This window comes from Serinus canaria, chromosome 1A (genome assembly GCF_022539315.1).
Source record: "Serinus canaria isolate serCan28SL12 chromosome 1A, serCan2020, whole genome shotgun sequence".
In the NCBI taxonomy this organism is placed as follows: domain Eukaryota; kingdom Metazoa; phylum Chordata; class Aves; order Passeriformes; family Fringillidae; genus Serinus; species Serinus canaria.
Window position 1 is genome coordinate 55,605,027 of NC_066314.1, and position 27,539 is coordinate 55,632,565.

At 41.6% G+C, this 27,539-nt stretch overlaps 1 protein-coding gene across 2 annotated transcripts; it reads left to right on the forward strand.

Moving 5' to 3' along the window:
- Positions 1-1,167: 1,167 nt before the first annotated feature.
- TTLL12 (tubulin tyrosine ligase like 12) lies at positions 1,168-27,330 on the forward strand. Of its 2 annotated transcripts, none has more exons than XM_009094082.4 (14): positions 1,168-1,320; positions 7,649-7,824; positions 9,824-10,022; positions 11,209-11,368; positions 11,954-12,087; positions 15,647-15,723; positions 19,729-19,845; positions 19,992-20,186; positions 21,720-21,831; positions 22,611-22,762; positions 22,837-22,918; positions 23,363-23,431; positions 24,874-25,012; positions 26,822-27,330. In XM_009094082.4, the coding sequence occupies exons 1-14, from the start codon at positions 1,201-1,203 to the stop codon at positions 26,971-26,973; spliced, it is 1,884 nt and encodes a 627-aa protein (XP_009092330.1). In that variant the 5' UTR covers positions 1,168-1,200; the 3' UTR covers positions 26,974-27,330. The 2 variants fall into 2 exon arrangements, with proteins under 2 accessions (XP_009092330.1, XP_050826131.1); XM_050970174.1 differs by lacking the exon at positions 1,168-1,320 and adding an exon at positions 3,271-3,530.
- Positions 27,331-27,539: the final 209 nt, after the last annotated feature.

The following is a 27,539-nucleotide window of genomic DNA, read 5'->3' on the forward strand; positions in this document are numbered from 1 at the left end:
CTGGCCAACCTATTGTAGCCCTTTAGTTTATAGACCTTCCTCCTGAATAATTCTGTGATTATGTGGAGGAAGGGATTGTTGCTACTCTTGGGTAGTTACAGAGGAACACCAGTCCAGCAACACTAGACAGGGCAGAGAGCAAAGAAGTATTTCTTCAACACAGCACGTTCTCCACTGACTGTAGTCTCTGAAAGTGAAGCTTTCTTGAGCAGCCACTAGATCCGATTTCTTGAACTTGACTATTTCCAGGGCTGTAGGATGCTCCTCCCAGCACAGTGCTGTACTGCCAGCCCAAGCAGCACAGAAGTTGAATCCTTGATTTGAGGATGGGCTGGCAGGAAAAGGAATTTCCACGGTCTTGGAGCAGATAATATGCAGAGGGAGCGATTAGGGTGCTCCCAGCAGCAGCAGCAGGCACAGCAAAGCCCTGACCTGTGCTCTGAGCAGTGTCAGACACCTGGCTTCGCTCTTGGAGCTTTATAACCATACCTGAGGCAAGACCAAAGTTACCAGTAATGTTTAAAAAGCCTCAGGTCTAACTGGTTTAGGCTATTCCCCACAAAATCGTGGAAGGAAGCTATTTTCTCAGAAATCTCTTCTAAACCATCCAATGAAGAACTGGGAAGCCAGCACTCTGCTACAAGTGCTTGCAAAAACCACACTCCCTCTCGTACTGACAGATGTTTAAGACAGGCTTACATATTAAAATTTCCTTGTCAAAGTTCAAAATAAAAAAGCTTTAAATCAATAAATGACTGACACTGTTTTTCCGGAGCATTACAACTCAAAGAGAGCAATTCCCACTACTGTGGCCAGCAATCAGTGCCTGCCATGCCTCACACCCCACCCGTAACTCACTTCAGGGGCTATGGCTTGGGCCTTCCAGAAGAGTCCCTAAAACACTGGGGAAACAGAAAACATCTTGTGGCCAGCACTGCACCACGAACACTGTGAATTTTAATATAACGCTCAAGGGCAGAATAAAAACAAAAGAGAAACAGAACCCGCATCTGCTCAGCAGACTGAACGGTCCTCCGGGCCCTTCTCCTCCAGGGCGTCTGAAACCGCCCCTGCGCTCCCGGAGCCCCCGTCCCTCACGGCGCTCCAGAGTCGAACACCCGGCGGCTCCGGGAACGCCCCGAGCGCCGCTCCCGCCTCCCCGCCCGCCCTCGGCCCCGCCTGGCGCGTTCCGGCCCGGCCATGGCGGGAGAGGGCGAGGAGGCTCTGGCGGCCTTCGTGGCCCTGCACGGGGCCGCGCTCCACGCATCGCGGGTCCCCACGCAATACTGGGAGAGCCTGAGCCGCAAACTGCGCGGAGAGGTGGGTGAGCGGCGCTGGGGGCGGTCCCGCACGGGAGAGCGGCGCTGAGGGAGCAGCCCCGAGCCGGGGAGAGCGGAGGCCGTGGGAGTGGCCGTGGAGAGCCGTGCTGGGGGCAGCCCCTGCGCCCCTGGGTGAAGAAGAGAGGAGAGGCACGGTGCTGCTTAGCAGGAGACAGCGGGAAAGGCACGGAGCGGGTTGTGTTACCGAGGCTGCCGCTCGGGGCTGTAAAAGACGTCAGGTGTATTGTGCATATCTGATTTCGTCTTTTTGTTGTCGGCGTGAAGTTTGGAAGCGTTTGGAAAGCCTCGTAACTAGAGATACAGTACTGGAGAGAGGTGATGAATCGAAAAAAGCCACAGCACTCTACCAGCTTCAAAGACAAAAATTATCTCTGTCCCAGGCAATGCAGGAGAGTGTCCTCAACCCTTCAGCTTATTACGCTAAAGAGAATTAAAAAAAACAGCAACAGTAGTAGTGTTAGACTCAGTATGTTGTCATATCTTAATCCATTATGGTTTGAATTGGCTTTTGCCTGATTTTTTTTTTTTTCCAGTTCACTTCCACATAGATCTGCCCTGCGGTCAGTCACTTAAAACTGTGCAGAGCTCAGTCAGCTCATCTCATGAGTGCATGAGTTACCTGGCTTGGCAGTTTTCTTCAGGTGAAGCTGAGCCCTGGCCCTGAGCTAAAGGGAATGTGGAGGCACAGGCACACTGCAGGGTGGAGTATCCCTTTTCACCTTTGTAGCAACCATCTGCTTGCTTCCTGGAGCTTTGTGATGAGAAAGGGAAGAGAAACAAAGAGAAGAAAATGAGTGATTTTAAACAGATTGTAAAGACACAGGTTGTATTTAGACTTTTTTTTCAGTTTGCACATCTGCAGCCTAGCCTCAGTGATGAGGAAAGCTGTCTTTGATTTGTGGGAGTAAAGGAACAAGGAACTGAGGCAGGAGAGAGACTAAAACCCAAAACCTTTCATCTGGAGAATTGAGAGTGTTTAAGGGAGACTGGAGGAGTCGACCTGGAGAAGAAAATATGAATAAGGTGAATTTCTAGTCCTGGGGAGAGAAAGAGATCTGATTACAGGAGAAAGCAACTAGTAGTGCTTTGCTGGAAGGCAGGATAAGCAGTGAAGAAATGGGTGAGATGGGGTGAGAAGTTTGAACTGGTAGTATAGAATGGTAAAGAAAGTGAGGGAACTGCAGTTTAACACCTGTGTACAGGTAAAGTAATTTCCAGTTACCTGAGTGCTTCTTTTCTGCATCTCAGCTTCAAAGTAGGAACAGGAGAAAAGCATTGCAAATCGTGGTATGAATGTTTATAGTCAGGAAAGGTCTGAGTATGTTTCTGCTGCTTTCAGTCTGTTGTGTGGTAGTGTTAGTAATAGGGATATGTGTTTATTATAAAGAAGATTACTGAAAATCTATACTATCTCAAGCATATGCCCAGTCACAAACTCATTGTGGAATTACACTCCCCTCAGTAAGTATTCATGCAAGGAACTTTGAGCAGGAATATCTGCTGCTCTGCTTAGGTAGGAGGGTATGAGAAGGGATGTCGTAGAAGAGGATGGAACAGAAGGCAGTATAAAGCTGCCAAGGAAACCCAAAGTTGAGACCTGTTGTGTTTCCACGTGCCAGTAGGAAGCTGGAGGTAGCAAACTGAACCTGTGCTGTGACCTAATGCAGGCTTGAGATTTGTGACCTGTGGCTGAAATCTTTGCTTCTTAGCAGCTTTGCTGAGAGGGTGTGACACTGAGAAAGTGAGACAATAGAGTGAGGAGAGATCCGTGGTGCTGATGTTTTTATGGAGGCTGGGATGAGAAAAGGCAGAATGAAGAAAGCGCATGCCTTAAGGCAGCAGACTGCTCCTGCTGCTTCATTTTACTTGCAGTAGCGGCTGAGCAGGCTCTTCTGTACTAAATGTCCCACTGTGTGTGGAAAAATAGACTTCATTATTTCAGTGAGCTTTGGAAGATAAGATAAAGCAAGCTGCTGAGAGTGCTTGTCTCTACTGCTGCAGCTTCTGGTTTTTGCCCAGAAGAAGGGCAAAAGGATATTGAGAAAATTGGGGTGTCCAGGAAAAGTTACTACGAGGAGGGCTGTGGACTGGGATAACCTCTTGAAGAGGTAGAGACAGAGCTACAGGACCTTACTTAGAACTGGACCATGCAGAGTGGCTGGAGGAGCAGCAGTAAAGAAAGAAAAGGAGGTGAGGGGAAGGGGTGAAATGTTTTTGGGAATCTAGGTAATAAAGTATAACTCAGGGGGCACAACCCCAGGGCAGTGTAGAACATAGGATGAGTTTCCTTGTTACATGTGTTAAATGGGAAGAATTTTTCCTTATTCCTAACCTGCTACAAAGATTAAAACTTTCTAGCATAGAACTTGAAAAATTTGCATCTGTAATACAGATAAAAATATCTCTTGCATCAATACCTCTAGAGCCCAGCCCAAGCAGCTGTTTTCCAACACTGTCACACATATTTCAACATACAGAGTGAATGCACCCTCCCTCCACTGAGTACAGCAAAGCATGTGAGAAGTGGAGGGTTTGGTTTTTTGGTTTTTTTTTTAAATTTACCTTGGGATCTGCTGGAGCAGGTTTCCTTCTGAGAGCACTATGTAATTGGATTGCTCATTCAAAACATGGTATAACTGCTAGATTGGTAAACCTGCCTTTAGCTATTCATTTTGCATTTAGCATTCAGCGTCTGTTGGGAGGAAATTCTTTTTTGTGTTTCTGGTAGAAACTTGAAAAATAAAATATATGCATGTGTTATCATTCACTGTAAGTGCTAAAATTGTATTTCTCATGTAGTGGATGTTTCTTATTCTCTTGGATAAACTGTGTATAGTATGTTTATAAGCCTGAAAAATACAGTGCCTGCATCTAATTTTAGTCATAATCTTTTCTTTTTCTATTCCAGCCATACACTAAGTTATTTTGCAGACTTCTCTGTATTGCAGGAAGATTTTGGTAGCCCTCAGATGTTGCTGGCAAAAGACTGCTTAGAGTTTCATCCCAGTTAGAAATGGAGGCTCTTAATTACTAGAAGGAATGCAGCATGATAATACGGCTAGATTTTATTTTCCAGAGCAGTGGAGGGCAGCCTGTTGCTCAGAGGTTACCTGTGGCCTTCAAAGCAGTTTGCAGTGTGCCTTAAAAGAATTTGCTGGAGATGCCTGAGTGGTAACTGTCATGACATGTGCCTGCTTTGGTATCAAGTTCTCTGGTTTGCTGGGGTTGGTTAGGTTGGAGCTCCAAGTGAACAGGAAGAGGGAGGGATTTTGCCCAAACACGTTTTGCTTGCAAGCAGTTGTGCCACTGGAATGTGTTAGTACCCTTTTGCTGTCTAGAGGTTATTGGTTGCACTGGTGGAATACTTAATGTGAGCTCTCCCTGTTCTGTTTCAAGCCAGAGATTACTTTTCAGATTGGTGGTGTGATCTTATCCAGCTGGTTTTTGCTTAAGGAGCTTACTTAAGATTCCCTTAATGGAGCTGCTGTGTTAATAGCTTCATTGTGACAGCCTGACTATAAGGAAGGGAGGAAGAGAGGAGTCACAAAACTGTCCGTGTATCCACACTGACAACGAGGTGCTTCTTCCAAACCCATCAGTGAACTGATTGTTTTATCGATTATGAGTTTAAAAAACAACACAGCCCTCACAAAAAGCCACTGATTAAGCTGGTCTTGAGCTGATGCGAGAAGTGCGATTTGCTTTAGGTGAGGAATACACATAGTTCACTTTTGCAAGGTTATAAACTCTCTAGGATAATTTTTTCATTAAGAATAATTCTGTAAAGGTATTAAAAGTGGAGATTTTTTGCTAAATGCAACTGCTACAGCCTCATGTATCTGATAATTTGTCAGAGGGAAAGACCAAAACTTTGGCTTAGGGCATTTGGAATCCCTTCATTTTTCAGTCTTGAGATGATATTTAATACAAAAAACTAAAATATAAACGCAACAGCTTCCCCTTAGTGTTGTGGAGGAACTTGATATTCATTGTGGGTGTTTGGTAAACGGGTGGAGCCTGTCCTGAGGGAAGACTGAACCTGAGTCAGCCGCTGGCTGGCCTCCTGTCCCTCTCTCAAACTCCTTAAGACAAAAGCCAAGTGTGAAAAACACACACAGTGCCATGCTGCAGCACATGTCAGGTGGCTCCCCTGAGTCACACTTGCATTTTTACTTGCACTTTTCATTTTCTGATGACTCCCAGTCACTTGTCTGTCGCTTCTTTGCTGGCTAATGAGGTTGTTGAGGATGGCCCTTGATCCGGGCAGGAGCCCTGTAGTGTCACTTCAGGGAAGAGTGGAACGTGTTTCCTGGCACACTGCTTTTGCTGGCTACCATGGGCTGGGATTAGCATTTGTGCCCTCAACCAGACCAGGGAACTCACCCAGCTAGGAGCCAATCTGACAAAAATTAGTTGTGAGCACAGGGAAGGGCTCTTTCTTTTGCTGGGACCTGCTTGCAGCTACATGAATTTCAGTAGCTACAAATTTTCAAGGCAACCATGCAGAGACTTAAAAAGGCAATGGAGGCTTCTATTAGACAGCAAGAGGTTATGATACTGCTTACTACTGAGTAATGTTATCTTCTAGTAGCAACTGGAAAACTAGAAATAAATTGGAACTGCTATTTTGATACCTGCTGAAGTGAAAAAAAACTAAATTTCTGATATTTTTTTAATAGGTGTGATTTTAATCTCTAGTGAGTTTGTTTGAGAATAATTTTCTTTACCCTAAAAAGGTGCATATGTTTGTATTAGCCAACATACTGTTAGCATCTCCTTAGCCTTTAGCTAAGAAGCTGTGTGCTAAGAAGCTGTTAGCTAATAACAGCTAATAGCTGTTAGCTATTGTTAGCATCTGGAAGGCATCCCTGCCCATGGCAGCAGGGATGGAACTGAGATGATCTTTTAAGGTCCCTTCTAACACAAGACATTCAGTTATTTTTTTATCCAACATGTCCCCCTCCCCTTGGCTTCCGCTATTCCAGAGGAAAATACCATCCCCTGTTCCTCAGAAGGGAATTTCAGATACTTCTCCACTTGGAGCTGATCTGTGAACTGTGGCTTAAGATGAGAACAACAGCTACTTCTCCTGCTGACTTTCTCCCTGTAATGGTGGACACTCCCTCTTTGAGCAATTGTCTGCTTTTTCTAGGTGGCCTTTCTTCACAATTGTGGAGTTGATTTCCTCACCCTCCTGTTGAGGCTTAGCAAAAATAATTGTCTTACAGAAACACTCACCTGAACAAATGAAAGCTTGTTGCTGCCACTGGCATTTTACAGCTAAGAAGTCGACAATATATAGAAGTAATGATTTTTAGCAATGTGGCATTGCAGGCTGTGTGTTGAACCATTGCAGGTTTGGATGATTTGGAGTGTCAGTAACTCGAGAGCTCACACTTTAGACCTTTCTCCTTCCCTGCTACTTTTTAGTCATATTAGATTAAGGCAAAAGATTTGTCTGCCCATGCCTGGTTTATTAGGTAGTGTGTGAGTGATTCTAGCAAAATAATTCTCTCTGAAAAATTTCAGCAGTCTTTTGAGGCTTTACCTAATTTTGTCTTCCTAAAAGCATATTTTCGTTTTGAAATGATGAAAGTTGTCATCAGGGTCTTGGTTCTGCCAGGTATGCAAGCCTGATGTTTGGCAAGGGAGCCCTGTGTGGTGACTGCCCTCATTTCTATATGTTCTAGATGTAGTTGCTGCATCCAGATTAGGCAAGAATGTAAGCAAACCCCTTTCAGCACCTTAGTAGAGATAAATGTATGAAACTTAACTTTATATATAGCAGTATAATAAGGAATCTCCCAATTTATCTGGGGTTGAGTGAGCACTGATAGTTCCTTTAATAGGGAAAGAGGAGAGAGGGAAGTAGGCTGAGATTTCCTAACTGGTTCAGAGCTCAGTTGGGAAAAGGTCTTTTTCTTCAGGGACCTTAATGTACTTTAGTTTGCTTGTGGAGCCTGGGCAGGTCTTAAATTACTGATTTTAGCGAAGGTTGTGCAAGGGTATTCTGTTTTCAGCCTCTAAAATTCTTAATGAGGCGTTAAACTGATAGACAATCTTTACTAAACCTGCTGGTGCCAAAAGAACCAACAAAGCTTCCTGCCAATATTAACTAAAGAAACTTCCCAAACAAACAGCTCTGTTAAAATGTGAAAGAATAAATACTGTTCTTCATTCATCTCTTAAGTTAAAAGTGCCATTTTTTTATCAGATTACAGGGAAGAAATGTCTGCAGGTGTCTCATTGTGCATGTCAGGGTGCTGCCTTATCCAGTTGCATGATATTTTGTGCACTTTCCATCTCAGATATTTGATGCTGGTGACTACTTTGGAATAATGCAAGTAGAAGAGGTGGATGAGGAGGAAGAAGTTGATGAAGAAATGGAAGAACAATTTAAAAAGAAACCAAATCCTGGAAATGGACCTTGTTTCAAAGTTATTGTAACAAATGAGAATGGACTTCAAGCCTCCAATCCTGATAGGTGAGTTGTGATTTTAAAAATAGTCTTCAGTCTTTGAGTAGTGTGAAACCCTAAAATAATAGCGACAGCTTGCTTTGACACTTGTTGGATTCTATTCAGAAATCCTCTTTTCCACCTCTTAAGACATAGCTGCATGTATGAGGAAAGATGCATGCTATGAAGCACCCCTTGCAAAGGGTACTGGGAGCACAAATATCTTAATGTGGTTCCTTTTTAAATCATGCAGGAAGATAGTTAGAAATTGGTTTTTAGTAAACTCAGGGAGAAAATAAAGAAAAGGCAACAATGAAATGATTTCTGCAGAAGTAAAGCAAACCTTTGTATCTGCAAGACTGTGTGCCTGTGCAAAAAAAACCTAAAGAAATACTTGTGATCTCCACAAATCTCATGCCAAGAAGGTACTCATGGTAATATTCTGTGGGCTTCCATTTCCTTCAGTTGGTTAAAGTATAATTCAAGAGTGGTTGTGTGCAAGTGTGTGGAATTGAATCTATCAAGTTACTGTTCGCTTGCTTTCAAATCAGCTTATCTGTCATGAATGTAAGACTAGGAGGTGTGAATAGGACTAGTATAAAGTTGTGTAAGAAACAACTTTATATTATAGTACTGTTTTTGTGTTCTTACTGGTTTCAGACATAGAACAGAGTATTTGTCATATATTAATAAAAAGCAGTGAGATGAAGTCGTCTCTGCTGGAGATCTAAGTTCAGTTCTGCTCAGTTCTGTAAAACTTCTGTGAGACTGTTCATACATTTTAGATCTTAGGTAAACATGCAAAACCTAAAAATTTAAATTAAGCTTGATGAGTAAAACCAACAAAAAATCATAGGGATGTGCCTTTGTACACCTGCCTTAACCTAAGTAATCACCTTTCTAAATCGGAGATTACTCTTGAATTATCAATTTCAAAACCAGCTCCTGTGATAATCTTGGGTTTCCTTGCAGCATTCAGGTGTTTGAATATGGGAGCAGAACACCAACACACCTATTTGCTAACATTTTGAAAGAGCTTGACCGTAGCATTCTCTGGAGTCTTTAATTTTAAAATTAAGTGAGGTTTCATATGTGTGTGGAGTCTGGGATGCAATAATTGTTCAACCATATTTGCTCTATGTGACAGCTGATATGTTTTTAGCTTTCTGAAATATAGGTGTTGTGTAGGGTTTTTTGTGTGGTTTGGGGATTTAACTAGCAATTAGAATCCTGATTTTTCTCTGTATTTGTTCAGTCAGATGATATCACCAAAATGTGAAGAACCCTTCTGTTTGAAAAACTGTGGTTTTTTTCTAAAAGTAGTGCAGCCTAAGCAAGGGTTAAACTTGTCAAGGGAAGTTGTGCCAGATATGTATGGTTTTATTTTGGGTTAGATTGTAATTTTTTTAAGCAATGCAATTTTTCCTAAAAATAATTTGGTGGCACATTCCACCCCCCCCCCCAAAGAAAGAAAGAACAAAACAAATAGAAACGATCAAAAGTTATTGCTCGTTTTCTTTTAATGGCTCATACAGGCTTCTGATGTTCAGACTTCTCTACCTGGCTTTACAGATGACAGTAGATGTCACAAACCCTGTGGCTAACAAGGTCCTCAAGTAATTTTTCAAAACAGTGTATTGTTTTCCTGGTTAAGGCAAGAATATCAGGTTGATGCAGTAGTGTTAATAGTGATAAAAAGGGAAAGCATTTGTGTCCTTGGCTTTTAAAGGGAATAAGCTCGCAAACTGAATGCCGGTTCTTTATCTGCTCCTCATTTTCATGGAAATGCTCGCTAATGGACCATAAGCTTCCTAGAGCAAAACAGAGTGTAAATTACTGCTGGAAAGTTGCTCTTGCAGTGCCACAGTGTGTGCTCAGGGAGTGACTTTGTGACTAAGAGCAGATTAGCTATCACATCATCTCCAGGGAAACGCAGCATTTGTTCAGAGCATGTATCTGTGTGTGTGAGAGAGCCCTGGGGTATAACGCCACCCTGGGGTGTGATGCCACCCCAACTCTCCTGCAGCGTGTTCCTGATTGACCACGCCTGGACCTACCGCGTGGAGCACGCGCGGCACCAGCTGCGCCGTGTGCCCGGGCTGCTGCACAGGATGGCCAACCTCATGGGCGTCCCCTTCCACGGAGAGCTCCCGGACGAGGGCAGCATCGAGCTGGTGCTACAGGAAATGTGGAAGTACAGCCAGACCTACCAACTCTCTCAAGGGGTAAAACTGTTCAGGATGCTAAAAATTTTGGGGTGGATATGTTCCAGTACATGAATATTAACAAACATCCTTACAGGCACTCCTAATTGGAAGGAAAGCAGATGCTACTTTTAGGATGTGTGGGTAAGACCACACCAGATTTGGTCACCTTGCCCTCTAGTCCTTCAGCGCTGTACCAACATGTCTTGAGCCTTCAAACACCTTCAAGTGCACACATGCCATTTTTGAGGTAATATAACCCTTGGAGTGTAGGTGAAAACCCTATTGTAGGGTTTGCAGTGGAACTCCTATGTTTTTTTGAGTCTTTTGAGTTAAAGAGGAGAAGGATGAATTCTTTGGCCTCAGCCCAATGCAGAATAGACAGGGCTAGTCCTGAGCAGTGAGAGCATTATCAGACTGCCCCTATTAGCTCAGGGTCTTGAGACTGTTCTCTGGACTGGTCATCTTTATCATTTAAGCTCAAATTTAACTCATAGTAGAATCAGGTCTGAAAAATCCCTGAAAAGGGGATTCATTATGACTTTTGCCTTAAATGAAAGAGAAATCTGAACAGTATCTCTGAGTCTTTCAATTCTATCTCTTTGTTTCTCAATTTGTCATGAATAGCTTGTGAGTGAAATGGAATTATCTGTGTTACCACTTGAAAAGTGATTTTCCAGAAGACAATTAATTCAACTTGTAGCTGAACTTGTCTTCTGTTCACTTTTCTGGGAAATATCTCAAGTCTAGTCTCTCTGCTCCATTTCTGCCTTCATAAAAAGGGCACAGTAGTACTACCAAACAATTTAAAGTTTATTTTCTCATTTAGTATTTTTTCATGATGAGTGTTGCAGGAAGGGGTGCTTTGATGATGCAGCCTCAACACCTGTAGCCAGCTGTTGTTGCAAGTGGCTGTGTTGCTCTCCTTCACTCTTAAACTTCAGACACTTTTTAGCTGATTGATTCTGAAAGAAACTGAAGGAAAGTAACCATGCCAAGCAGCCTTCTTTCTGCTGGTTTAGCTGTCTTAAGCAGCTGGTTTGGTTCAGGAAAAGTGGGTCTGGTAGGCAATAGCAGTAGCACAAGAAAGAGGGAGCTGAAGCAGGAATCTGAGAAGTGGTGTAGGGGTGCTGCCAGTGCCTCTGTCTCATGGAGCTTTTCCTGCAGTCCATGTGTGTGAGATGTCCCCCTCTGTTTATTCATACAGACTGCAGAGGAGAAGGTTCCTGTGTGGTACATCATGGATGAATTTGGATCACGCATTCAGCATTCAGACCAGCCAAGTTTTGCCGCAGCACCTTTGTTTTATATGCCTCAGCAAATTGCTTACACAGTTCTCTGGCCTTTGAGAGACCTTGAAACTGGTGGTGAGTGTGTGTCTGAGGAGCTGGGGTTTTCTTTAAAGCTTGCAATAGAAAATGGGCCAGTTCTTACAAAGAACTGGCCCATTTTCTATTGAACATTTCACAGTAGAACAAATATTTCAAGACCAAAATAGCTGCATTCTCGTAACACTGTCAAATATAAAAGTTCTCTCTGATATTTCTGTATTTCAGAACAGAGGTCTTTTACCAGTCCAAAAATGTTGCTATTGTTTTCTTGACAGAGAGTATAAATCTTGCATCGTTATCTTACTGAAACTGCAAATTCAGTCATTTGAGGGGTTTAAAAAAAGTCCTTTAAAATCTGTGTCAGAAAGTCAGGCTCTGAAGGTTGGGAAACCAGGCCAATGATTTATTCCTGAAATCTTAATCAGAGGCTAACCTCTGCCTTCATCACGTGGAGAAGATAAACATCCTAAATAATACTTTTTTATCACGTTTCTTTAATTATCTATAATTTTTCATTTAAATAACAAAAGTTGTGGTTGTATTGACTGTACAGCTGTCATTTGAAGATTTTCAGTAGGAAATGAAAGGCAGTTCCTAAAGGTTGTCCTGGTTTTGGTGCAGATGAAGTCACTCGTGATTACGCTTACGGGGAGACGGATCGCCTGATCAGGAAGTGTGTTTTGTTACCCTGGGTGCCTACTGAAGTGTTGGATGTCAGCTCTTCTACTCCAGAGCCACCAGATGAGCATTACCAGGTATGATTTTAACAGGTTCATTCCTTTAAAAAGAGGTCAGTGTCTAGAAAAGCGTTGCAAGAATTCTATTTTGCTTCTTTTTAAAGACTGATTCAGAGGACAGCCATTAAAATAAAAAAAAGCAATTCAAAGCACAGTGAGACAAGAAAAGTCTTATATGTAATATCTAAGTGTTTAAATACTGGAGCAACATAAATGAGTTTTGATATTTTATTAAATATTGCATGGCAATTTTTATAAGCACACTACAAGGTACTTCATATGAGGTGTCCATCTTCCAGGTAGATGTTTGATACATAGCCTAGTAGGCTTATTGATTGAATTTGTTATTGTAGCATTGCTGTTCGATCTTGAATTACAGAAAGATTTCTTTTATTATTTTAAGAAAAGTTGAATTTTTCAGATTGGGTGCTGGGCTGTGTTGGGGTTTAGAACTATCAAATATTGGAGCAGAAACATTTTTAATTTGATGGCACTCTTCTAAAGTTCTCATTCAGTTTGTTTCCTTTCTAATAAATGTTTATGATATTTTAAATGAAGTGAAATGAATGTTTGGAATCTCCTTGTCATGAACAATGTCTACGTGAGATTCACTTATTAGAAAAATGAGGAAACTGATACCTATGAGGATGCTGTACTGGCTACTTAGAGCATTCAAAATACAGCTTCTAAACCTCAACCGTCTGTTTCTTTATGGTGGATGAGAGGCAGAAAATGCTCTATCCAGCTTGTTGTGGAGTCCGGCTGTTTGTCTCTGTCCCCACGCACGCTTAGGCACCTTTTCTTCGGCCCACCCAGGGACTGCCAGTTGCCGGGGTCTCTCTCTCTCTCTAGCTGGTCAGAGTGACCCCGGAAAAGGTTCAAAAGTTTCTTTTCCCAGCCCGGTGCTTGAAGAAGGAGTCAGGGCTCTTCATTTTTCGGTCTCAAGGTTATTTATTATATCTTATCTATAAAATTCTTTCTCCCTGTCCAGCCGAGATCCGCTCAGCAGGACAGTCAGAGGCACTCCGCCCTCCCCCAGGGCGGTGTTATCTTTATATACTACAAACTACGTGTACAATATTTACAGTTATTTTCCAATACCTATCATCTACGCTAGACAGTGAGTTTCTACTCTAGACCAATCTAAAAGTGCCAACATCACCAGACAAGATGGAGGTAAAGAAGAAGAAGAAAGGCTAGACACGCCCAAATCCCTCCATCTTGTCACCAGAAGCCCCTATACCAAAAATCCTAAAACCTACATTTACACTCTGTGAGTACTTTATCCCTATACCATCTAAACTGCCGTGGCCTCTATCTCCTCATGCAAAGGTGCCAAGCTGTTCCATGGCCCACACTCGAACCCGATGGTGTTCTGGGCTGTGTGCCAGGGTCTCTGAGCCCCCTGGCAAGGGTCCCAGGAAACTCCAGACTCCCAGAGGTATGTCCTGAGTTCCGACAGCTTGTTATTAACAATATCTAGTCAGAAGTGAAGTTAACCTGCTTCTGCTAAGTAAATTTGTATGCTCATAATAGCTAGGCTGTCTTGTAACCTAAGGCAGATTGGTTGGTTGGGATTTTGCATTTTTGGAAGAGCTGTACTTAGTATTAACAGAGTCTCAGAGAAGGCAACTTTTGCATGTTTTAATTCAGTTTTGGTACAATCAGGTCAAGTTAAAGAACTGTGTGGCAATTGAGTCCAGTGTCCTCCTTTACCACTCTACCTTAAAAACATCTATTCAAGGTAGCTTTTTTTTTTAACTGTCTCTGCCACTCAGCTGTTGAGAGATGAGAGCCCTACTGATGCTAGAACCAACCAACAGAACTTACATCTACTGCTAGACATTCTAGAGTAAAAGAAAGTCTCAGCTGGTGACAGGCCAGTGAGGAGTAGCTCAGGGCATGCCACATCCCTAGACACACCAAAGATGACATGTGGCAGTGTTCACAGGGGTCCCAGGATGAGGAAAGAGATGAGAATCTTGACTCCATGTTTCAGAAGGCTTGATTTATTGTTTTATGATATATAGTATGTTAAAACTATACTAGAAGAATAGAAGAAAGGATTTTGGCAGAAGGCTTGATAAGAATAGAAAAGGAATGAATAGCAAAGGCTTGTCTCTGACCGAGACAGGCCGGACAGGTGAACTGTGATTGGCCATTAATTAGAAACAACCAGATGAGACCAATCACAGATCCACCTGTTGCATTCCACAGCAGCAGATAATCATGGTTTACATTTTGTTCCTGAGGCCTCTCAGCTTCTCAGGAGGAAAAATCCTTAGGAAAGCGTTTTTCATAAAACATGTCAGTGACAGTGACACAGTTAGAAAGGGATCGATCCAAAAGTAATACAGCTAGAAAGAAAGATGTTGCTGACAGTTCTCATTATATGTAAAATAATGAGAGAATTGTCACAGCAACATTTTGGCTTAAGTTTTTGATACATGTTTCTTATTGTGTAATCTAATTCTGATTTCCAGTACAGACCACAAAGGCTGTAACTTAGATGATACTGTGGGTGATGATGGGGCAATGATTGCAGAAACAAGTGTCAGGGGAGGCCGCTTCTAATGAAATGTCTGGGACTGAGGAAGTATCTCATGGGACTAGGGAGATTTCAACAGCTCCCTTGCTTTGAGCTGCAAAAAACACAGTAATGCATCCTCTAGTACTGTTCTGAGAATTGTAATCTTCTCACCTTAAAAGTACAGGTTCCCTTCTTTTTCTGGAGCAACTACAGGAATTATTTTGTATTTGTACTGCCCAATCTGTTTTAGAAGGTGATGTCTAAGATCTTTGATTACCATTGTGGTTTTGTTTTTCTTTCCACTTTTGTAGGATTTTATTGCTATGCCAACCTTAAAGGTAAAGAGGTACATGTGTGGCTGGACAGACACCTCACTGCAACTTATGACAGTCTGGATCAGCTGGAATTCTAATGGCTGTTGCACAGCAGCAGCTCTTTTTCTTTCTCAAGATGCGCTTCTCCTGTCCCAGAGTTTCTGAGAGCTGCCTCCTTTTGCAGGGCATCAGCAGTTATGTAGAAGTGTATTTCCTTTTAGCAGTCAGAGGGGGGCTGTACAGGATGGAGAGAGACTTTTGCAGGCATGGTTCCTGCTGAAGACTGCAAGAAACGTTTTCCTCATTTTCACAGAGCAGAATTGGTTTCCAATGTCCTATAATTTTTTTAGTCATCTGTAACAAAATATCACAGCTAAATGGTCAGTTTTCCATTTTGTTGGAAGTACAACTTTGTCTTCTATTGAATATGATTGGCTATGATTTGTGGAATTTTTTTTTTTTTCATGTTTAGAAGACAAGAATTTCTCAGGGTCATTCAGCAGCGTTGATGTGCCCTGGTCTTGAAGCCTTATTTCTTACTCCTTTTTACTGTTAGGATTTCCTTCTGCCTCTGCTCTTGTACTGATTTTTTTTTTCTGGACAACATAGTGCACAATGTAATGGAATTGTAACTTCGCTGAAATTCACTTGCACCAAAGAGAATGGAGTAAGACATGCAATGGACTCTTCCATTCTGCCTAGAATTAACTTTTTGTGGTTTTCTGTTTTCTAGGCAATTTTAGCGGAAAACAAGGAAAAACTTCCTGTAGCGATAAATCCACCAGTTTATGCCAAAGACAAAGTTTTCAAGTACGTATCCACAAACAGAATGTTTTCTTACCACGATTATGTGCAGTAATTGCAGTGTGTTCAGGCTGAACGGCCTTTTCCATCTTTGAGCAACTGAGGCAAGTTAAAGGTGGGTTTATATGGAGCCACTTGCCTAAAATTCTGACTTACTAGTTACTGCTGTTGGATTTATTCTTCAAAGTGAATGAATTGTCACTTACATAACTTCTAAAAAATACATTTAGTTTGATTTTTTGTTTCTTTTTTTTTAGTAAGTGCCACCTTCTGGGTGAAAGAAAAGCTGCATCGTGTTTTAACACTAAGTTACACAGTGTTGTTTTCACTAAGTATGATTTAAGGTGTAGAAGAGATCCTAAAGACTTGTCTTCTGCATTGTAGCATGTATGTCCATAGGGGTTGCTCTGTGCTGTGTGAATATAACAGATTATTCCCCTTGTTCAGATGGCATTACCAAACAGGAATCCTATCAAAACCTGGGATGTTTTGAATTGGACATGTTTACTACAAAAATGTGCCATATGCTGTGAAACCATTTCAGAAGAAAGCTGGAAGAACATTGCAAAGATAAGGGATTTTTTTGAGCAAAAACAGTGGTGCTGCATGACCGGGCTGCCTTGTTACTGATTTTATTCCAGAACAACAAACCATTGCTTAGCATGTGCTGTGAGGTGCACTCTGGGGTATTTGTAGTCTGACACTGGGATCACAGTTCTCGCTTGAAACGTTTTGCTTAACTGGTAAAGTTGCACTAAAATGTATTTGGTAGGTGTACTCACACACCAGCTTCTTGTGTTGATTTGTTACTCCCTAGATTAAGTTTACTTGTGAAGAACTACTGAAAATGAAAAGTCACTCCTTGTTAACTTGCTCAGTGGTAGCTGAGGTTCCATTTGTAGTTGAAATCTCTGGTTACATCACTGTGAGGATAAGCAAAAGCTGATACTTTTCATCTGATGTACTCAGATACAGGACTCAAAGGCAGATACATTCTGATAGAGGCAGAAAGCAATACTGAGTATGTTGGGAAACACTGATACATTTTTCACTGCTTACCTCTTTAGTTTGTATCTTACATTTCAAATGAATGGCATTCACATTAGGAAAGTAAGGAGGGGGAAACACGCCAAATTCTTCCTGCTCTTCTTCTAAGGAATTTAATCTACACCCAGTCAATGTACTCTTAATGGCTTCCCTCTCTTTTCCTTTATATTGTTCACAGAAAGGCTGTAAGGTCTTTCTCATGCTCTGAATTTTGTGTACTAATGTTCCTTCACAGAGGAACATCTCAGAGCAGCATCTCAGAGTGCAGATGACTGGGCGGGAGCTGCAGCCTTCCAGTGCTCTTGGCCTTCCCTAAAGGTTTTAGGGCTGTCACCCTGAGCAGACAGATGGGAACATGTGGAGCTGGGTAGATGGGTGTAGCCTGTTAATAATGTTTGTTTTCTCCTTTGTGGATTGCTGCTGTTTTAGGGGATTCAGAAGAAATTCAAGTTGCAAAGTTTAGAACCTGGAACAAACTCTTAGTCGTCTTGTATCCAAGCAGAGTTAAGACAGAGAGTGGAAGATAAAATAAATGTTTAACCTGAACCCTGAAAAGCAGGGGAATGAATACAAGTAGTTTGATACAGCAAATTTATAGGTTTAATTAGGTCTTGTAGCATAGTAACTGCTGCCCTAGGGAGATTGTTCCATCCAGCTGTGCTGATTACTGAATGGGAACAAAAGAATCAACTAAATGCTTCAAAGATGGATTTATTAGGGAAAGTCTTTACAGTTTGTGTTGGGCTTGATCATCTCTGTTTCTTTTGATCTTCTCTTTCATGTTTCTCTTCAGCTGCATCAGTTACTGTTTTAAAATGTCCAAAGAGCTGTTATGAGGCAACTCTTTGTTTTGGTTGGTCTTGTCAGCTCTGTGCTGTGGGAGTTAATTCTCATAACTGCTTCTTAGCTTTAAATATTTTGAGTTTAAAGTTAGGTAACATCTAAATATATTTATCTTACTTTTATAATTTCACTGAATGTCATCTTTAATCCCAGACTTAATAGCATCCCTACCAGGACTTCAGTTTTTTCCAGGGGAAAAAAACCATCCTTTGGGAGGTATGGTTAGCTGGCTTCGTTAGTTCAGTGTTTCACTGATACTGGACTGAAAGGTCCAAAATAGCTTGGCTGATAATACAGGATTGCAGTGGAGATGTTCTGCGCTCTGCCAAAGCCAGAATGGGACTTGGTGCATTCCTTACCTTGTGGTATAATCAGTGTATTACCTTAGAACAAATGAAATGGCCTTATTTCCTCTCTAATCTAACCTACCTCATCTTATTGCAATGATGATCCTGCACTTAAAGCTAGATTGAGCTCCCCTATTTCTTTTGTGCTGCATTTTAAGCAAGTCTTCAAATACATAATCCTTAGTGCTCTGGCACTGCATCTTTGCTGGATGGTGACTCGTAGGGTGTGTTTGTAAGTTTGGGATTTTTCTGAACAACTTCAATTTTAGTAGTTCTTGTGCTGCATGTGTTCTTTCTTGCCTATTTGTGTGGAGATTTTGGATGCTTCAGGACTTTGTTACAGCATTATATCATTTGCCTTTTATCTTTAGGTCACCACTGTGATTTCCTTTTGCTCCAGCAAGGACTAACATTTTTTCCAAACCAGTGGATGCTAGGGGAGCTTGTGGGTTTGGCAGCACTTGCAGTGGATCCAGTACATTTGGTATTACACTTTCCCCTTGTGTACAGACTTATAAGGAGAAGCCAAGAAGCCGCAAATTGCAGGAAGAAGTGCTAGCGGGTCTCTGTGGAAATACTAATTTTGTTCTGTTGCAACAGTGAGGAAGGACTGATGGCTTCTTTCAACAGGCTGGTTCCCTTCATCCAGAGTGAAGTTATCTCTCTCAGTTATAGGCTTCAGCATAAATAGTATAGCTATTGTAATATCTCACACATGGAGCTATGCAAAACACCTTACATACTTTGCTTTTTAAAGAATTTATTTCCCCCTGTGACTGGGCTATTTCTGCAGTTCATCTTTTTAGAGAATTGTCTCTCAGGGGAATATATTTTCCAGTCGGTTAGTAGTGGAGGAGGAGAGGAAAGTTCTACAACTGATAAGAATAGATCTGGAGAGGAGGAAGAATACAGCAGTTTCTCATGGAAAAAATTAGTGGTTTTTTTGTTCTGTTTAAATGTTCCCTTACCATGAGAATGATATAAAAAATGGTCTTGCTTTTTGAGTTAACATGCTGAATTCTGAAGGAAGTGGCCTCACTTAAAGCTATAAAGTCATCAAAATAACCATTATTTCTATCTGCTTATTTTATCATCCAAGTCGCTGGTTTTATTTGAGAGGGAAATTTCCTAAGATAAACAATAACATACCACATTCTTGGTTACATTCTGAAATGTCTGTCAGGCTTGGGTTGGAGTTTTGTGTGATTTTAAATGGGGTTGAGAGGGAATTTGTCTCAAGCCTCAAAGTTTTGTTTATTCTCAGCATATACCTAATGTACCTACTTTCATATGTTTGGGTTATTTACAGTTCTGAACAAACAAAAATAATCTTCTGAAGCTACAGAATTAAGCTGACAAGATTTCCTGTTATTTTCTTTCATGTGGATGACAGCAGATTGATTTTTAGAGCTCTTTCAGGAGTGAAGGTATTCACAAGGCCACTCTCACTTCTAGATATTTCACATAGAACAGTGAATTCATGTTACTGCTTCTGTGTCAGGGGTTTAGTCATCATCTTCTGAACTGTTGTTTTTATGAAGCTGTCAGAGCTAAACTACCTTTGAGATTTCTATCTCAAAATAGATAATTTTTAGGTAATCTCTCACAAGTATTTTATCTATCCCGCTTCAATTTGTTTTTGTGAATCAAAAAGAGATTGTCACAGAGAGCGTATACAGGAAAAACAAAAGTTTTTTTTCTATTCAAGCATTAGTTGATCAGTTTCAGGAACTAAATTGACATTTTTCTTCTTTCATGTGCTTCTTTCTTCTAGGGTTTTCACAGACATTCAGCAAGTCCTCAACAACCTGACACATCCCCGTTTTGTATTCACAGACAACGAGGGAGAAGCAGACATCCTCTACAATTTCTCACACTTCAAAGATTATAGGTTAATTAATTATAGGATTCATTATTCCCCTGATAATACTTCTTTTCAAATTGCTATAAAAACTGTGTTCCCAAATTGCTATTAAAACTGTGTTCCCAAAGGCCTCCCCAACCTTCCCCTTCACCAAGCACTTGTTTGCTTTGTAGGAAGCTAAGTGAGGAGAGGCCTGAGGTAATGGTGAATCAGTTCCCATGTGAGAATCTCCTGACTGTCAAAGATTGCCTGGCATCCATTGCTAGACGAGCTGGAGGACCAGATGGACCCAGGTGGTTGCCTCGGACTTTTAACCTCCAGACAGAATTGCCTCAGTTCATCAGCTGCTTCCAGCAACGTGACAGAAGGTGACTTGTGTTTCCTCTTCCTTAGGTTTTGTCCTGTCTTAATCTCACTTTACTCAAAGACAAGGAGCCCACATTTTGGTCTTGGCAGCTGTTGCACTACCATGATTTAGCTCTTGCTGCATTTATATTAAAGTGAATTTTATCTGAAAAATGGGTGCTTTTTAGGTTATTATTTTAGGTAAGAGCAGTTAAGCAATGCAGTTTGAAACCCAGAAACTTTGCTGTGTTTGAATACATAGTTGAAGTCCTTTGCTCTTTTCTGAGTCAGGATCTTGCATCTTGTGTTTAACAGATATTCAAAGCCTCAAAATGTGTTTGCAACAAGTGTGGGATTTTTTTCCAAGGGAACAGTAGCAGTTCTTGCACTTAACCCAGAGTGAAAAATGTTTAAAGTACTTGGGTTCTGTAGGGTTATGAAAGTAAAATGTAGTTTTAGTGTTAGACTGAAGCAGTTGTGGAGCTTTAGGATTTTTAAATCCACACTTTTCCTGCTGCAGCTCCCTTGGGTGGAAATTATGATTTCTCTTCTTGTGAAAGAGAGCATTAGCTACTGCTCTTTTGTCTGGCATGGAGTACTCTGGTTGAAAGGTTGCTGCTTTGGTGACACCTGCTTATTATGGTGCCACATGCCAGGTGTTTCATTTGGCCATTATTTGCTATACATAATGTCTTATGGACTGGCATTGACCAGGAGAGAGCACACCTGCCATGTGTCCCTAGTGTGTGGTGCTTTAATTCCTTTTCAGCATCAAAGACTCACAGTGCATGCAATGTGTATGTAAGCTTAATGGGAAGGAGGTGGCAGAAATTTTCAAATAAAACAGAAGTTCATTGCTATCTTCAGCTCACTTTATGATGCTTTAATAAGTTGAGGAAAATACATCAAGCATCACCCTGTCCAGACTTGGAAAGATAGGTGGAAAGACCAGCATATTGCTGGATTTTTTCAAGGATATCTCAAAAGAATTTTGCCCCAGGAGGTGTCTGGGTGCTAGAAAGTGAGACAATGGTGGTGTAGTTTTATTTTCCTGCAGTGTGAACTGTTGATACACTGTGTGGTTTTTTTCTCAAAGAGTTGAGTTCTGGTGTCATTTAATGTGAATGATTTTGAGGTGTCAGTAGGGACCAAGTTGGAAAATTGCACACTACCCTGTCAGAGTGTTCTCTCTGCCAGGCTCCTGGCACAGATCAGTTCCACACCGTGACTTGCTTTTGCAAGTTTCATGGTGATGCTGTTGATGGATTGTTTTCCCCTTTTGATAGAGTCAGATGCAGTAGAAGGAGATAAACAGTGAGACTGAGTTAGGCCCTAACTGGAAAAAAAAATATTTGTGAAAGGTACCACTGCCTTTTCTCTCCCTTATTCCTAACACCTGCTCCACCCAGCTGTCAGCAAAAGTCTCAATACTTGCAGTGTAGCTCACAGCTTTATGAAGTGTTTTTTCAGGAGAAGACCTGGATCAAGCCAAATGGATATTCAGCCAGATGAATGAGGTGGGTACTTACAGGTGTTGCTCTGTCTTTCTCTCCCAGAGGAGAAGATAATCACTGGATATGCAAACCATGGAACCTGGCCAGAAGCCTGGATACCCACATCACCAACAACCTGAACAGTATCATCAGGCACAGGGAAAGCAGCCCAAAGGTAAGAGGGCATAACTTTGAATGGCATTTAAAAAGCAGAGCTGAAAAAACTGCTTCGTAGGAGGTTTGAAAATACAAAGGAAATTTATTCTTCAAAATTCATATGCTGGCCATAAGCATACGATTCAGAGTAGATTCAGTTGCAAATTGGTAAACTCTAATTATAGCCATGATGAACTCAGAGCCTGATGTTGTCTTACGTAAAGAATAAAACTTGCCCTGGCAATAAGGGATACTCTGGCGTGGTGCTGCTGTAAAGCCAGTCCTCAGGCTGGCAGACAAACACACTGGCTATAGTTAGCATTGCTCATCAGTTTGGGAACATAATTGCTTCTGTCCCCTGGTTGGTTGTTATTGCTCTGCTCAGTGGCACAAAGGACCACCCTTGCCAACAAGAGATGAATTACGGAGCTTTTTACGGGGAGCCTGCAACATCCACCTGTACCTCACTGTGTGTGAGCACTGGAGCTCGCTTCAGCACCATTTGTTGGTGATGTGTGGACTGCATGTGTTTTCTGGGGTACAGAAATGCACACAGAATTACTTCACAATTGTTGCAAAACAGCAAGGTCAACAGAGTTAGAAATCTGTGATTTTTGAAAATGAGAACATCCTGGCCTCCATGTTTCCACACCCTGTAGTCAGAGTGTGAAAAAAGCAACGTTGTCTATTCATGCACCTTTCTGAGGAAAAGCTGAAATGCAGTCAGGGCTGCCCTGAGTGACTAAGGTGCAGTGACACTTGCATTTCCCCTGAGCTGTCCCACATGCTGTGCTGTAGGTGGTGTGCAAATACATCGAGGAGCCGGTGCTGTTTGAGCGCGAGGACGTGGGGCCAGTGAAGTTCGACGTGCGATACGTGGTGCTGCTGCGCTCCACGCGGCCCCTGCAGCTCTACAGCTACGACGTGTTCTGGCTGCGCTTTTCCAACAGGTGCTCCCCTCCCCTCGCAGGCTGCAGCTGCTGACCCTGGAGCCCTTAAACTGAGGAGTTGTTCTGTTCCTTAGGGCGTTTTCACTTGATGACTTGGATGATTACGAGAAGCATTTCACCGTCATGAATTACGCTCCTGGTGTGACATTGAAACAGGTAAGCAAACAGCCCAAAACTCTCCCTTCACCTTTCTGTTGGTAGAAACACTCCCTCACCTTTCCTGGTGCTTGCTGTTAGCAAATAGTCTGTTTCACATCCACTTCAGCGGGGTGTTCAAAATACCTGAAGTTACTTTCCTAGACTCTTCCCCCTCTTTATCCCAGTCATCTGCCGTTATCTAAGGTAATACAAACCTATGTTCTGAATGGAACCCACATTGATAGAGACAATAAAAGAACTATAAAAAACGACAGCTTGTCATTGTCAAAGCTTTAGTGTGATCTTTTCCAACAAGAAATCCTGGAACAAGGAAGGTATTCAGGAGCTGTCTTAATTCTGTAATTCTCTACTTGTATTTGTATGAATGGCAAATATATTTGATGTTCCATTCTCTTGTCATTCCCGACCAAGACAGCCTTTGATGTTACTAAACTGTTTTAGGTGCACTGTGAAGACTTTATTCCTCTGTTTGAAAAACAATATCCTGAATATCCTTGGACAACAGTACAAGTAAGTCAGCAACTCATCTTTCTCATGTAAATGTTCATTATGTGTTTTGGGGTTTTTTTTAACTCAGCAAACCAGCTTTTCCAAAAGTCTTGGGTTGTTAGGATTTTTTTTCTTAGAAGACATATTTCATGTGTATCACAAAGGAGATAGTATGTTAACCTTTACTTCAGAACTTTTTATAATTTGCCCTCAAATACTTGATTGTTAGAGGATTTTATTTTATAATTTGAGAATTTTATTTCATGATCACACTATGATAATTCTTTATGTTGGACTTAGCAATACAGCCAGTCCTGACTACTCTCAAGTGCAGAGTTTTCTGCTGCTGCCCCAGCTTCTCTGTGTTAGAAGCCTTGCCAGAGCCCTGTCCCTGCTCCTTGCACAGACAACTTTTCACCAGAACACAGATGGCTCTCTCATACCAGGGCATCTTTTACTGTAAAAAGGAAACTCCAAATACTACAGTTCCATAAAACATGCAGGAAAGCAGATGAGGGCCTTCTCATTGATTTTAATTTTTCCTGTGATTTGTGCTTGAAAGAAAAAGCTGAATGTGAAGAGCTGTTTCCGAAACATGCACAAAACTGAATTCTTTCATTCTTCCATTAGGAGCTGGAAGAGAGAGAGTGAATGATGGCTGAGCCTTTATAGGTGCATATTAATTCAAAAGTGCATAAATTATCCAACTGATACATGATTTCCTAAATTAATTCACATTTGTTTTAACTAGGTCCTTGTATACTCAGAATATGACAGGGTTTAAAATAGTCTGAAAGAGACTACAAGGGGTAAAAAGAGAGATGTCAAAATACATCCTGTAGGTTACCCCAAGTAGTACAGTGTACAGAAAATAGAGGGAATTATTCACTGCAGCATAAATTTAATGCTAAAATTCACATGTCTGTGTTCTTCCTGGCTTATTTCATTTCCAGATTGGATATCTGACTGTTTTTCAAAATACCTAAGTCCTCCCCACCTTTCTTAGGGGTATAAATGGCTTGAAGATTTTTCATTGCAGGACAGAACAAAGCAAAGCAAGACTACAACTGAATAGGCAGGAAAAAAAGAACTTCACAATTGTACTACTGGTCTTCACAGAACTCTCCTTTCCCCTCTTCTGCACATAAGTGCAATATTTGGCATAATGCCTGAGAAGGGGATTAATTCTAATGTTAAATGCATTATTTTTAGGATTTCCATAGTATTCATTGGCTCCCCGGAAAAGTCCATGGATATTGCCTGGTGCTGAGTTCTTTCTTTGTGTTGGCATTAGGTCTAAATGCACATTTGGAAGCCAGTACTGTGCAGATTTTCATCTGTTGTATAGTGCAATTGATGCAAACCCTTTCAAGCACTGCATGAATGAAGTGATTAGAAACATGTGTGTTGCTTTTATGGAACCTCACTGCTCATTCAGAATTCACTGCTTTTTCTGTTATTAGGCAAGTATTTTTAAGGCATTTGCTGAATTGTTCCAAGTTGCTACATCTAAACCTGCCCCTCTTGGCATCTGTGATTATCCATCTTCAAGAGCAATATATGCCATTGACTTGATGCTTAAGTGGGACACCAGCAGAGATGGTGAGAAGCTCTTTATTTGAATGTTGAATTGTTTATGTTTGTGAACCTTTTCAGAAGTCTGTTCTCTGTGCCTCCCACTGACACCTGAAGTTGCAAATTTCTGGGGATAGCATCTGCCATGCTGCTTAACAGGAGTGATGCAGCTGCCAGCTGCTGGGCTGCATCCTTTTTTTCCCTCCTGCTGTTTTTCTCTGTTTGGAGAAAAACAGAGCAAAACAACAGGTGGGGGGGACCAAAAGATTCCAATCAAACCATCACACACACAAAAACCCCAAACAAATGTCTGAAATACCTAACTCTATCAAAATCTTGGAGACATCTAATTGTCTGTGGCTTCCAGGCTTGAAGCTGGAAGTGTTCAGTGCACAGTGACTTACTATAGCAGGGAAGGGACCACATTCACCATTTCAGTGCTGTTGATGTACTCAGGGCTGACATTCAGCTGTTACCAAGTCTCTGCAAGAACATGTGAATGACGCTGCTTCATGTTAGTGCCACGGCAGGCTGCCTACCTGAACCTTTCTCCCAGGCAGCTGTGGAGGATGGAGGACTGGTAGCAAAGTCTGCTAGACAGACTGAATAATGTGTTGTCTTACTAGGAGGCTCAGAAATTTGCTGTTAATGTCCCTGACTCAGACATGTGTTCCTTGTAGAGGTAAAAAAGTAGCAGAGGCACCAACACGAAGAGAACTGCCAGGGAAGAAGAGAGCTGAGCATACTTTCTTCTTGTGGTACTGGGTTCTCTGGGACACAGAGGTTGACTGCCTGTGCCCAAGTTTGCCTGCAGAGCAATTAGGTGTTGTGTGTTTGGTGAGTGCCCCATGGCCACTGCTGCAGGGACTGATTCTGTGAAGATTGAGTTGCTTTCATGGAGGGAAATGATTGAGAAACAGAAGGTATAAAATGGAGCCTTTGCTGCTGAGATGAGGTGGAACAAGGGGTTGAATGTGCTTTGCTGTGTCAACACTGGATCCTCTTTCACCTGTTCCAGAGGTGTCCTGAATGGGACAAGCAAAGCAGCTCACAAACATTACTAGATTGAGGACAAATACTGTAGTAAAAGAACCAACCTCACATTACATGCTTGGCTGAACATGAGCTGCACAGATCCCTGGCCTTTTGAAGGAGAGGGGTGGTGCCAGTGGCAGTGGTGTAAAGCTGTGGGCAGCCTGTGGACAGAGAGATTTGTTGCTCCTGTGCAAAGCACAGTAGGATTCACTTATCCATCAGAAGGTTGTTCCCTCACTTAACAAGCTCAACACCTGACGTGAAACAAAATCCTTTGGTTTTCTCTGCACAGAATGCATTTGATCCAGAACTGATGAAGTTTTAAGAGAAAATTAAATTTCCTGACTTCCTTTAGGAGTGGCATGAAGTGGCAGATGGGGGTGGCTGCACTTAAAGGAACAGGACTGCTAAATACCTAGGAGGTTTAAGAAAGCAAGGTTTGTACTGAAATGTGAAAGGAGAAGCAGAGTTCTCTTGAAGATGTTTGAGACTGACAAACAAAACAGCAGATTCAGGGCAATCATATTGAATGGCTGGAAATTCTCATTCCAGAGGAGGCATTGAATTAGAACAGTGGGTGCATAATCTGTTGGATAATTGTCCTCTGGATAAATGATGGTAGAACATACTTCTGTCCCTCCAATAATAACCAACCCACTGAAACAAAAACACCCTACTGGCTTGGAAGTTTGGGTCACAAAAGATGCTTTTTCCAATAATTTTCTAAAATTTCAGGATTAAAGAAAAATAGTGATTTGGGATCTCTGTATTAAGCAGCAGTGTTTGTGTTTGCCTTGACAGGGAAAAGAATTATGCAGCCTCAGATCTTGGAGGTGAACTTTAATCCTGACTGTGACAGAGCCTGCAAATACCACCCTACCTTTTTTAATGATGTCTTCAGTACCCTATTTCTGGATGAAACGGACAACTGCCATGTGACACGCATTGTCTAACCACAGGAGATTTGACTCCATCAATTTCCTTGTCAGATATGCTTAACAGCAGGACTTCTATTTCAGTTCTATGAGCTGCCGATGCAACTGTTTTCCTGTACTGATCACCAGGGGAAAAAAATACTGTATCAGAAGAATATGCCATATACTGTATTGGTAATCCCTTTGTCTGCATTGTCCTAGTCTTGCTTTTGTTCTTTCTGTAAAACATTGTTGTGTGATGACAAAGTGTCTTGTTTATTGAATATTGGAGACCTCAGAGTAGGACTTGTTTTTCAGGTAGCTTGATCGCTTGCTTGCTGGGAAACATTGCACAAGTTTCTTGTGTCAACATTAAAACTATAATTTATTGAATCATGTTGGGGTTTGTATGTCTCTTTCTTATCTACCCCTCCTATACAAAGATCTAAAACATTCTGGTGGGTGGGAAATAATCATAATCAGGTATTTCAGTGTAATGAATGATGGGGTTAATGGGACTAAAGATTTTATGGATCAACCCATTTTCCTTATTTAAAAAGAGAGAAAACAACCCCACGGTATTCAGGAAGCTTGTACTGATGGCT